This window comes from Homarus americanus, unplaced genomic scaffold (assembly GCF_018991925.1).
Source record: "Homarus americanus isolate GMGI-L3 unplaced genomic scaffold, GMGI_Hamer_2.0 scaffold15945, whole genome shotgun sequence".
Lineage (NCBI taxonomy): Eukaryota > Metazoa > Arthropoda > Malacostraca > Decapoda > Nephropidae > Homarus > Homarus americanus.
The window spans coordinates 116,346-127,500 of NW_024725940.1; the positions used below are offsets into that span (position 1 = coordinate 116,346).

An 11,155-nucleotide genomic window follows, 5' to 3' on the forward strand; every position below is an offset into this window, starting at 1 on the left:
TGTGGTTGTTGTTGGTGGTTGTTGTTGTTAAAGTGTGGTGGTATTGTAGGTGGTGGTTGCAGGGGCTGCAGATGGTTGTTGGGTGGTAGGTTGTAGGTGGTAGTGGTGGTTGCATGTGGTGGTGGGGGTTGTATGTGGTGGTTGTATTACATGTGGTGGTGGTGGTGGTTATAGGCAGGTTGTGGTGGTGGTAGGTTGTAGGCAGGCTGGTGGTGGCTGTAGGCAGTGATTGGTGGTTGTACGTGGTGGTAGTTGTACGTGGTTATGGTTGTTGCATGTGTGGTGGTTGTGGGCTGTATGTGTGGTTGTATTGCATGTAGGTGGTGTAGTTGTAGGTAGAAGGGTGGTGGTGGCTGTATGTGGTTGTTGTTGTATGTAGGTTGTGGCTGTATGTGGTGTGTGGCTGTATGTGGTGGTTGTACGCATGGTGGTGGTAGACGACACTGTGGGTTCGCCGTGATGAGAGTTACGTCTCGTCAGGATGGAGAACTGGTGAGTCATGAGGATGTGGTGATGAACGTGGAGGCTGGCTGGGACATGTGCTGCCAGTTCAGAAGCTGGCTGAGGTGGGAGGATGACCAGTCTGGAATGCTGGCCGAGGTGGATGACCACCAGTCTGGACGCTGGCTGAGGTGGAGGGATGGCTGGAGTGAGTGAGACTTGGGCGTCGAGCCTCGACTAGAGGGTTGGTTGGCGGTGAAATACACGCCGCCATTGGCTCCGGAAGGCAGCTTTAGCGGGTAAAAGCCATGAGTGATGCCCACCCGCCGCCAGCCAGCAGTTCTTTCACAGCGCCACTATCATAGATTGACTATCCAAGGGCGCGCTGTCCCATCCTTCGTCCGCCTGTCAGCGGCTGCAGCACCTCCTCTTCTGTTCTCTAAAAATCGTCAGCTCTTTCCCCCCCCCGCGGACACCTCGTTCACCTGGCACCTCACCGCTGCTGCAGGCGTGGAATAACAGCACGCTGCTGCAGGCGGGGAATAACAGCACCAACACCACAAAGCAGAAATAGATGGTGGTGGCGGACGCTGCTGCACAGGGTTGAGGGGCAGTTAATACAGCGTGGTGGTGGACAGCGGGTGGCCACCCGAGAGCGCCAGGTTGCATTGTCACCGCTGTGATGCTGCTGCCGCACCTGGAGTGAACATCATTTTTACCGCCAATTTGTCAGCGAGTGTGTGTGTGCTGCTGTCACGTCCGTTCATTAAGTAATGAGCGCGCTGATCAGATAAAATAATTTTGTTTATCATCGTGGCTTCAGAGCTGTCCTCCCTCACTCATAATTACGCCGCCGCCACCACACAAACAGCAAAAAATATTATATATAATCCATTTTTGCCTGTAACATCAGCGTATTAAGTTTAGTTATGGTGTGCGGGTGATTTTATTTTTCGCTTTATTTCAGCACGTAGACGAAGCTAATTGATAAACAGGTACGTTGTCCAGGTGAAAAGGTGTTTTGATAGAGAGGGGAGTTGATTGGGAGGGCAGGAGGATAGCGGGTGTCTATTTTTTGCGAGGCCGTAAGCTATGGAAACACGACGACGGCGGAATGCTGGCGCAACACCTGTAAAGGTAATGACACCAGGTATGTTATAGTTAAGGGAATGATAGCCGGGGCTCCATACTGCCATCACTGCGTTGGGGACATCATTACCACAGACCTGCGCGCAGGGGTCGTGCCACACTCAGCCAATAGCGCGCCTCGCCCCGCCCACTCGCCCAGGCCCCGCCCGCCGCTGCCCCACAACCACTGCCTCGCTCCAACTCAACAAAACCCAAAAATCTCGCCCAGGCATTTTTGGTAAATATAAAACCTCGCCTCCTTGATTTTTATTAACATATATTAAGATATCGGTAAGTATTTCGGTATAATTTGCCGCCACAGCCCTGGGAGGTGGGGAGAAGGGCAAGATGTCTGATTGGTGTTTGCCATTCTCGGATGCCTGCGCCTCAGCCAACACTTCAGCACTGCGCCTCGCGTATCCAAAAGATTTCGGCACAAATTCAATATTGAACTTATTACATTTATCATACCAACGCATCATAGCCTTGCAGTGTCAGGCGCTTGATAGATCGGGGGCAGCGGTGGTGTAAGGGGGACACGTTTCCACATCATAACCACCATCACCACACCACTCCACTCAACACCATCCCCATCATCAAAGCGCTATCCTGCCACCATCACATCATCAATCTCCATCCTCAAACGCCAACATCCTCACCAACACCAACAACCCCTCAACACCTTCACCCATCCCCTTCTCCACCACGGTAGATATTTCGCAAGAACCTGGCTTCGTTTTTTTTTTCATCTTTTGGGTCAATAAGCTGAGCATTTCTACCTGGAGGTGGGCAGATGGGAGGAGTACTGGCTGTGGTCGCTACATGAGATTACCCACACACACACACACACACACACACACACCCACACACACACACACACACACACACACACACACACACACACACACACACAGGAGAGGGTTCCAAGGCCAAATGGTGGGCGAGATTTATCATGTAATTTTTTAATAACACAATCTTTATTTACATTACTGAGACACGAGGTGGAGGAGGCAAGCTCTCAGCACTCTAACATAGCAGTGGTTTATGAACGTCTGTCTGGCGTTGTTTCCTGCACTGTAGGAGTGCCTTGGAAGCAGGAGGGTGGCGAACGCCTGCCCATGTTGTTTCCTGTACTGTAGGAGTGTCTTTGGAAGCAGGAGGTGCAAGTAAACGTTCTGTCTGGCGTTGTTTCCTGTACTGTAGGAGTGTTCAAAGGTGAGGTAGCGAACGTTCGTCTGGCGTTGTTTGTACTGTAGGAGTGTTTTGGAAGCAGGAAAGGCGAATGTTCGTCTGGCGTTGTTTCCTGTACTGTAGGAGTGCCTGAAGCAGGATAGGCAAGCGAACGTTCGTCTGGCGTTGCTTCCCGTATCATGGCAGGAGCGTTTTGAAGCAGGAGGTAAAGCTTAACGTTCGTCTGGCGTTTGCTGCTGAAGTAAAGAAAAGGCACCAGTTCGCCTGGCGCGTTTCGTGATTGTAGAGCGCCTTGAAGTGGATGTGCGTTTAAACGTTCGCCCTTGGCATTTGCTGTTGAAGCAGGAGGTGGCAAATTCCAGACCGCCACCAAGGTTGTTTCCCAAGAGAGAATTCCAGATCTACTATTCCTATTATTAAAGAACTTTATGGTGCAGAAGAGCGACAGAAGAGAACGTTCGTCGGTCTGGCGAAGATGAAATAAAGCGTGACAGTACGGAGGTGTAAGGAACGTGCTGGCGTCATTGATTGCCTCTCGTGCCGGCCATAGTTTTTATTTGGGGTGATGCATTTTATAAGTCGCGCCATACGAGAGCTCCAGATGTTAGGCGGGCGACTGTTCGTCAGGCGTATAACTTCCGATTGTTGCCGTTCGGTCAGCGTCAGAGCGGAAGACCTCCACATACCATCTCGGCCACCCCACACCACCACCCTGACGTGAGGCCCAACAGCAGGTAACGCAATCATTGGGTACTTGTAGCGACGAGTTTACTGATAAATAAACGAAAAAAAGCGTGATAATAACAATAACCAGTAACATCAATAACACATCAAAAACAATCAATAACTCAATAAATACCACAAAATTCAGTAACACATCAATACATTAGTAAACACATCAATAAACACTCAAAGAAGATCACGCACCGCAACAATAACATCAGTAACACATCAATAACATCAGTAACAATATCAATAACACACTTATGGCATCAATAACACGTCAATAACAACAGTATCATGATCAGAACAACAAATAAATGGTAACAGTAAGTTTATTTTATCGTAGTATTTCTTAAACCATACTTTTTCCAGTGTTGTATCCGTTGGTTGTATCCGGTTGGTTGGTATCCACAGTTGTATCCGTTGGTTGTATCCGTTGTATACGGCATCCCTTTGGTTGTATCCGCCGGGTTGCATCCTTGCTGTTGTATCCGCTGGTTGTATCCGCGGGTTGTATCTGCTTGGCCATCCGTTGTTGCAATCCGCTACGCATCCTTGGTTGTATCCAAGGCTGTAACCGCCGGTTACCGCCATTGCAATCCGTTGGTTGTATCCGCCGGTTGCATCCAAGGCTTTTATCCTTTTGTTGTATCCGGTTGTATCCAGTTATTGTATCCGTTGGTTGTATCCAGTTGGTTGGGCCTCTTTTCGAGTCCTATATTTATAACACGGCAAAAACCCATCGGACGAAAATCCTTAACGGACAAAATCCATATTGACAAAACTCAACGACAAAACTACGACAAAAACCTACTATCAAACACTCTTAACAAAATCCTCAACCACAAAACCTCGAAGAAAACGACTATAAAAATCCTCAAACTGTCGCCTTCAGTTTTGGGTGCTGAGGAGGAGAGATTCATCTCTTATAGGGTTAAGGAGGACATGGCCCCTTTCCCCTCCCCCTCTACCTCTTCCCTCCTTTCTTCCTTCTTCCTTCCCTCCCCTGCTGTTGAAGCTGTATGTCCCTCATACTGCCTCTCTCTTCCTTCAAACTCATATTTTCTCCTACACACCTTCTCCTTTCTCCATCTCTCCCACTCCTTCTTCTTCTTCTCTCACCCTCCCTTCCTCCCTTCCTAACTCTTTATTTCTATCTTTTTCCTCATTCCATCACCTCTTTCTCCACTCTCTTGTTTCTCTCCTGTTATTTCTCTCCTCCTGTCTACCATTCTCCTTCCTTGGTCCTCCTCCCTCCCCCTCCCTCTCCCTCTAATTCCCCACCAATGACGCCACGGGCCCTCCCTCCCAAAGCTACCACCCTCTCACTCACGGCCCCTCCTCCCCTCCTCCTCTCCCATTCCTCCTCCTCCTCTTCTTCTCCGGCTTCCTTTCTAAACACTGCCCCTCTCCTCTCCTCCTCTCACCCTTTGGTTTCTTACTCCCTCACAAACTGGAGGCTCACCAATCTCCTCAACAGTCTCTTCCTCGTCTTCCACTTACGCCCCATTCTCCTCTCCTTCCTCACTCTCCCTCCCTTATCTTTTCCTCCTTCTCACCATCCTCTTCTCTCTCACCCTCTTCCTGCCTCTCTTCCTCTTCTCTACAGGTAGACACTGGTCAGGTGTCTACTGGAGGCTTAAATGTCCACACAAATAGTTTATCAGACCATTGAGTCTCAAGTCTCTCTCTCTCTCTCTCTCTCTCTCTCTCTCTCTCTCTCTCCTTATTCTTCTTATTTATTATTTACTCTGAAATTTTCCATTTTATTCTTTTTGGTATTGTTTTTTTCCCATTGCACAATGATGACAGGTCACGCCGGAGGGGGGGAGGGGAGGAGGGAGGAGGAGGGAGGGGAGGGGGAGAGAGGAGAGAGGGAGGAGGTAGGGGATAGGGAGGGAAGGAGGGAGAGAGGGAGGGAGGGAGGAGGGTAAATAGTGGAGAGGGAGGAGGAGGGAAGAAAGGTGGGTGGAAAATAAAGATAAGAATGAAAAAGAGAGAGAGAGAGAAAGACAGATTTTCACAAAAGCAAATCCATTCGGAACTCAGAAGAGGATTCTGAAACCTACACACACACACACACACACACACACACACACACACACACACACACACACACACACACGCACACACACACACGGAAGTACAAAACCTGTTCAAATTCAGCAAATTTAATGCGCACGGTGAATTTTCTCGAAAATCACTAATGTTTCTTTCTTCTTCTTTCTTTCTCTTCTTCTATCTCTATCTATCTTCTTTTTACATTTTGTCAAAAAGCAATAAAGAAAATCCGAAACAAAAGCGAAGGAATGAAAGAAAGAGAGAGAGAGAGAGAGAGAGAGAGAGAGAGAGAGAGAGAGTGACAGAGAGAGAGAGGAAAGAGAGAGAGGAGGAGGGAAAAAGATAGGAGAAATTAACCAATGGGATTTTTGCAAATGGTATAATAATGACTCATATCGACGATAATGATGATATATTTTGTCCGATTGACTTTATAACAGGTTTTGTCCTGGTGTAGCTATTGTGCTGGAGAGGCTGTGAGGGCGGGCGTGGGCCTCTTCCCTCCCTCCCCCCCTCCCCCTTCCCTCCTGACTACAAACCATCTAAAGAAAGTTCCACCGGTGAAGCTTCTGACTCACAGGTTAAACAAGTTGGGGTGACCACAGGCACCTTCAAACCCCCTCCCCCACCCCCCACCCCCTGAAGATCACCTCCCTAGTGCTGTCCTCCCTCTAGTCCATCCCAAACCACCCCAGTCCTCCCACATCCCAGTCCAGTCTTCACCCTAGCTAACCCCCAGTCCAACGATCCCAGTCCATCCCAGTCCAATCCAAGAAGTCGGAATCCCCAGTCCAACACTCAGTCTAGGCCACTGCGTCTGCTCGGGCTGGTCGGAGAGAGAGGGAGGGTGGGTGGTGGATGAGGCCACAAACACTTATAATGTGACAAGTATAAATCCGTCAGTGAGTGAGTCAGGGTCAGCATTCATAGAGCTTGCTGAAGCCGATCGAAATTAAGGCTGACGTATTATCCAAGTATTTTTTTGTATGTATGTATGTATGTATGTATGTATGTATGTATGTATGTATGTATGTATGTATGTATGTATGTAACCCCACCATACACAATAAGTGGGTCCAGCAGCGTTGCCAACACAAACAACATGTCCTTGAGGGTAAACCAATATGAAAGAATGGTGGATTAGTTGGTCACACTGGCTGTCTGTATGGCTGTCTGGGTGGCTGTCAGTGTGTTTGTCTGTCTGTCTAGCTGGCTGTACCTGTGTGTTAGTATGTGTGCATATATCTGTCTATCTGTCTGTCTGTCTAACTGTCTGTCTGTGCGTATATCCATATGTATGTAGGTACGTAGGCGTATTTTTATATCTGTGTCTGTCTGTCTGTCTGTCTGTCTGTCTGTCTATCGGTCTGTCTGTCTGTCTGGGTGGCTGTCTGTCTGTCTGTCTGTCTGTCTATGTACTAATTACACCTTACCAATCAACATATTAATAAAAGCTAATGCTATCCTCATAATAATAACAATTTACACACACTAGAAAAATAAAGTTATAAACAATTCTTATATTCTACCATGATCACTTTAATTACCTGTTGGTGTTTATTAGTGAATTAAAAGGTATTCCGATATGTTAACAGGTAAGTGATCTTTATTAAGGACAGGTGTGTTCATGACGTCATTGGGTTAGGAAGGTATATATGCAGGTGTTTCAATGTTTTTTTTTTTTTTTTTTGGTATTTGCGTTTCTGGATTGCTGAGTTCTCCTTATCTCTCTCTCTCTCTCTCTCTCTCTCTCTCTCTCTCTCTCTCTCTCTCTCTCTCTCTCTCTCTCTCTCTCTCTCTCTCCTTCATTGTAGACTGTCATTGTTATTTGTTAACCACACACACACACACAGCACTAGGATAAACCAAGACACGGGGCCAAATATACCAAACTGGTCATCGCCACTGCATATATACTCCACAAAAAATATCCGTTTGGCCGTCTGAATAACTCATGAGCTTGTTAAAGATGCATATATACTGTGTGTCTCGGGTAGATATCCTTCACTTAACGGCAGGAGGGAGAGAAGGAGGAAGAAGGAGAGGTGGGAAGGAAGCAGGAGGGAGGAAGGAAAGGAAGGAGGGGGGTGGAAGGAGTGGAGGAGAAGGAAGGAGAGGGGTGAAGATGCTAGTCCGTTTGGTATATACGTTATACTCAGGTCTGGTATATATTAATGACAAAAGTATATATGTGTAAATGCCTAAATAATACATCATTAGTCAGGTATATATAATTAGTCAGGTATATATAATTGATTGAGATAAATGCCCAGAGCGTTGGTATATATGTTACCATATCTTTCACGTGTATATATAAAAGAAATTAGAAAATAAGTGTTGAAGGTTATGATAATAAAAATAATAATAATGATAATGATAATAATAATAATAATAATAATAATAAGAAACATTATTTCTGTTAACCCTCATAGTTAACTACGCCATCTTCGCTATCACCATTACCACCATCATCACCACCATCACCACCACCATCACCATCATCACCACCATCATCACCACCACCACCATCACCACCACCATCACCACCATCACCACCATCATCACCACCATCACATCATCACCACCATCACCACCACCACCACCATCACCACACCACCACATCACCACCACCACCATCATCACCACCATCACATCATCACTACCAGTAGCAGCTGCAGCATGGAGGGGGAGGTAGGGGAGGGGGGGTTGAGCAGGCGGGCAGTGTTGAGTAAATCAATAGAGCAGTCACAGGTCCCCGCCACCACCACTACCACTACCACCATCACCACACTACCACATCCACCACACTGGCACACTTTCACTACCCCACCACAACCATCACTCACATCACCCACCACCACCACACTTCACCCTACCACCACCACCACCACAACCACCAGACTCCACAACACGCATCTACATTCTACCTACATGCATCTACCAGCACACTCCACCACAATTCCCCATCACTTAACCACAATCCACCACTATACATTAACTCCACACACACACACACACACACCAACCACCATACACCTGCACACACCACCACACCCACCACACACACCACACCCACCACACACCACCACACACCACCACACACCACCACACACCACCACACACCACCACACCCACCACACCCACCACACACCACCACACTCCACCACACACCACACCACCACACACCACCACACCCACCACCACACCCCACCACACACCACCAGACTCCACACACCACCCACCCACTCTACCACACACCACCACACACCACCACACACCACCTCCACCACACACCACTCTCCCCCCAACTTAGCACCAAGCACTCATCGCCGCATTCCACCACACACACACACACACCTCTCTCTCTCTCTCCTCGCACCATCCCCCACACACACACACACACACACACACACACACACACACACACACACACACACCTGTCATAATCATAACCAATAACTATACATAGCCGGTTTAGGTTAGGTTTAAGAAGGATTAGATTAGATTAGATTAGGTTAGGTTAGGTTAGGTGGTTAGGTTAGGTGGAGAGGATGAGGTTAAGGATATAGAAGGTACTAAGAATGCGATGCGGTTTATAATCCACTGATGAGGAGAGATTACCTGAGTGGATGAGTATCAGGTGAAGTGACGCTGGTGGTGGCTTGGTGGTGGTGGTTGTGGTGGTGGTGGTGTGGTGGTGGTGGTGGTGTGGTTGTGGTGGTGGTTGTGTGGTAGGTGTTGTATTTTTTTTATTTCTATTTCTCATTCCCTCCTTCTCTTCTTCCCTCCTGCTTCCTCCTTCCTCCCCTTCTTCCTCCTCCTTCCTTCTTCTCCTTCCTCTCCTCCCCTCCACACTCTCCAGGATTTAGGTCTTTTACTCTAGGAATCCCTCCTCTTCCTTCTTCTTCTCCTCCTCTACCTTCTTCTCCTCCTCCGCCACCTTTCCTCTCCTTGTTTCCTGGGTCACTCACTACCACACCTCTTCCCTACCTGGGTCACCCCGCCTCCCCCACCTCGGTCACTCACCACCACACCCCACTTCGGTCACTCACCCCCCCAACTGGGTCACTCACCACCCCACCTCGGTCACTCACCAGATTATTCACCAAAAAAACTATTTTTATTTCATCGTAACTAAAAAATCACATTCTTACCTTACGCTAATTAACAGACACACACCAACAGGTATAGCTGATATTAATAAGCTATATCCAGTATTATAAAAGAAAAAAATATGTATATACACACTTTCTACTGTTCCACATGACTTAATTATAATATATACCTTATAAAGAATATTCCTGCTTGTATATTGTAGCAGAAATCGTTGGTATAATTGTCAATTAATTCAGTAGGTATATTTTTTTTTACGATGTGGATGAGATGGAAGGATTATTTTTCCATTTTCGTCGAAAGTGTGTGTGGGGGTGGGGGGGTGTGTGGGGGGTGGAGTGTGGGGTGGAAGTGTGTGTGTGTGTGGGGGGTGAGTGTGTGTGTGGGGGAGTGTGTGGGGAGTGGAGTGTGTGTGGGTGGAGTATTGTGTGAGTGGAAGATGGAATATATGGGGATGATTGATGTGAGGGGGTGGAGGACGGCCTCTAAAACCAGCTTAACAAATATCTTTTAAAATATCCTCAAATAAAACTCCAAAATTAGTTTAAAAACAGAAATTGAAAAAAATAATAATAATAAAAATAACATTAAAAAATCACTTCAAAAAATAACTTCGAAAAATCACTTCAAAAAATAACTTCAAATATATAAAACAAACATTCGCATAAAATTACACACGGGATTTAATCTAATACAACCAATTCATCAATTAATTAGTAGGTTATCTGGATTATATACAATGGAGGGAGTCATTTAGTTAATTTAGTTGCCTGTACCTCTGTTAAGAAATTAATTACCTTGTTTAGGTATACGTAATTAAGTGTACAATATAATCAGTGAGTGTGTGTGTGTGTGTGTGTGTGTGTGTGTGTGTGTGTGTGTGTGTGTGTGTGTGTGTGTGTGTGTGTGTGTGTGTGTGTGTGTGTATTAATGAGCTCTTACTAGCTAACTTAGAGGCGTGAATGGATCCTCTCTCTCTCTCTCTCTCTCTCTCTCTCTCTCTCTCTCTCTCTCTCTCTCTCTCTCTCACACACACACACACACACACACACAAACAAACAAACAAACAAACACCACAAACACCCCCCCACGCACAATACACTTACACTCTCCACCCTGATCCCATCAAACAAACACAATCAAACAAGCAATCTCAATACATTTACCCAGACCTGCAACTAATAACAACATCCCATCATTGAAAAGTTGCAAGCAATGGATCTCTTCTATGCAACAATTCCTGAGTGGTTCCTGACCGAACACACAAGAGTATAGCGGACACGACGACAAGCACACTGTGTATAGTACTGCAGCAAGACGTCTTAATTTATATAAGATCTGTGTACGGAGTCTTTGATGTTGCGTACAGTAGAGAGAGAGAGAGAGAGAGAGAGAGAGAGAGAGAGAATCATATACTTGCTTGTCTATTAGTATAAATTGATGGTCTCTTTTCTTCTGAAGTCCTCAACACTATTTAATACTCCTGACGGGGAAACAC

General features: G+C 46.6%; 1 protein-coding gene across 1 annotated transcript in view; it reads left to right on the top strand.

Annotated features, from left to right (window-relative positions):
• The first annotated feature begins 459 nt into the window (after positions 1 to 459).
• The window catches only part of LOC121865317 (mucin-3A-like), a 73,193-nt gene continuing 62,497 nt past the window's right edge, over positions 460 to 11,155 (top strand). Inside the window, exon 1 of the mRNA XM_042364657.1 lies at positions 460 to 632. Coding sequence (XP_042220591.1) covers positions 460 to 632 — 173 coding nt within the window. The remainder of the gene's footprint in view (positions 633 to 11,155) is intronic.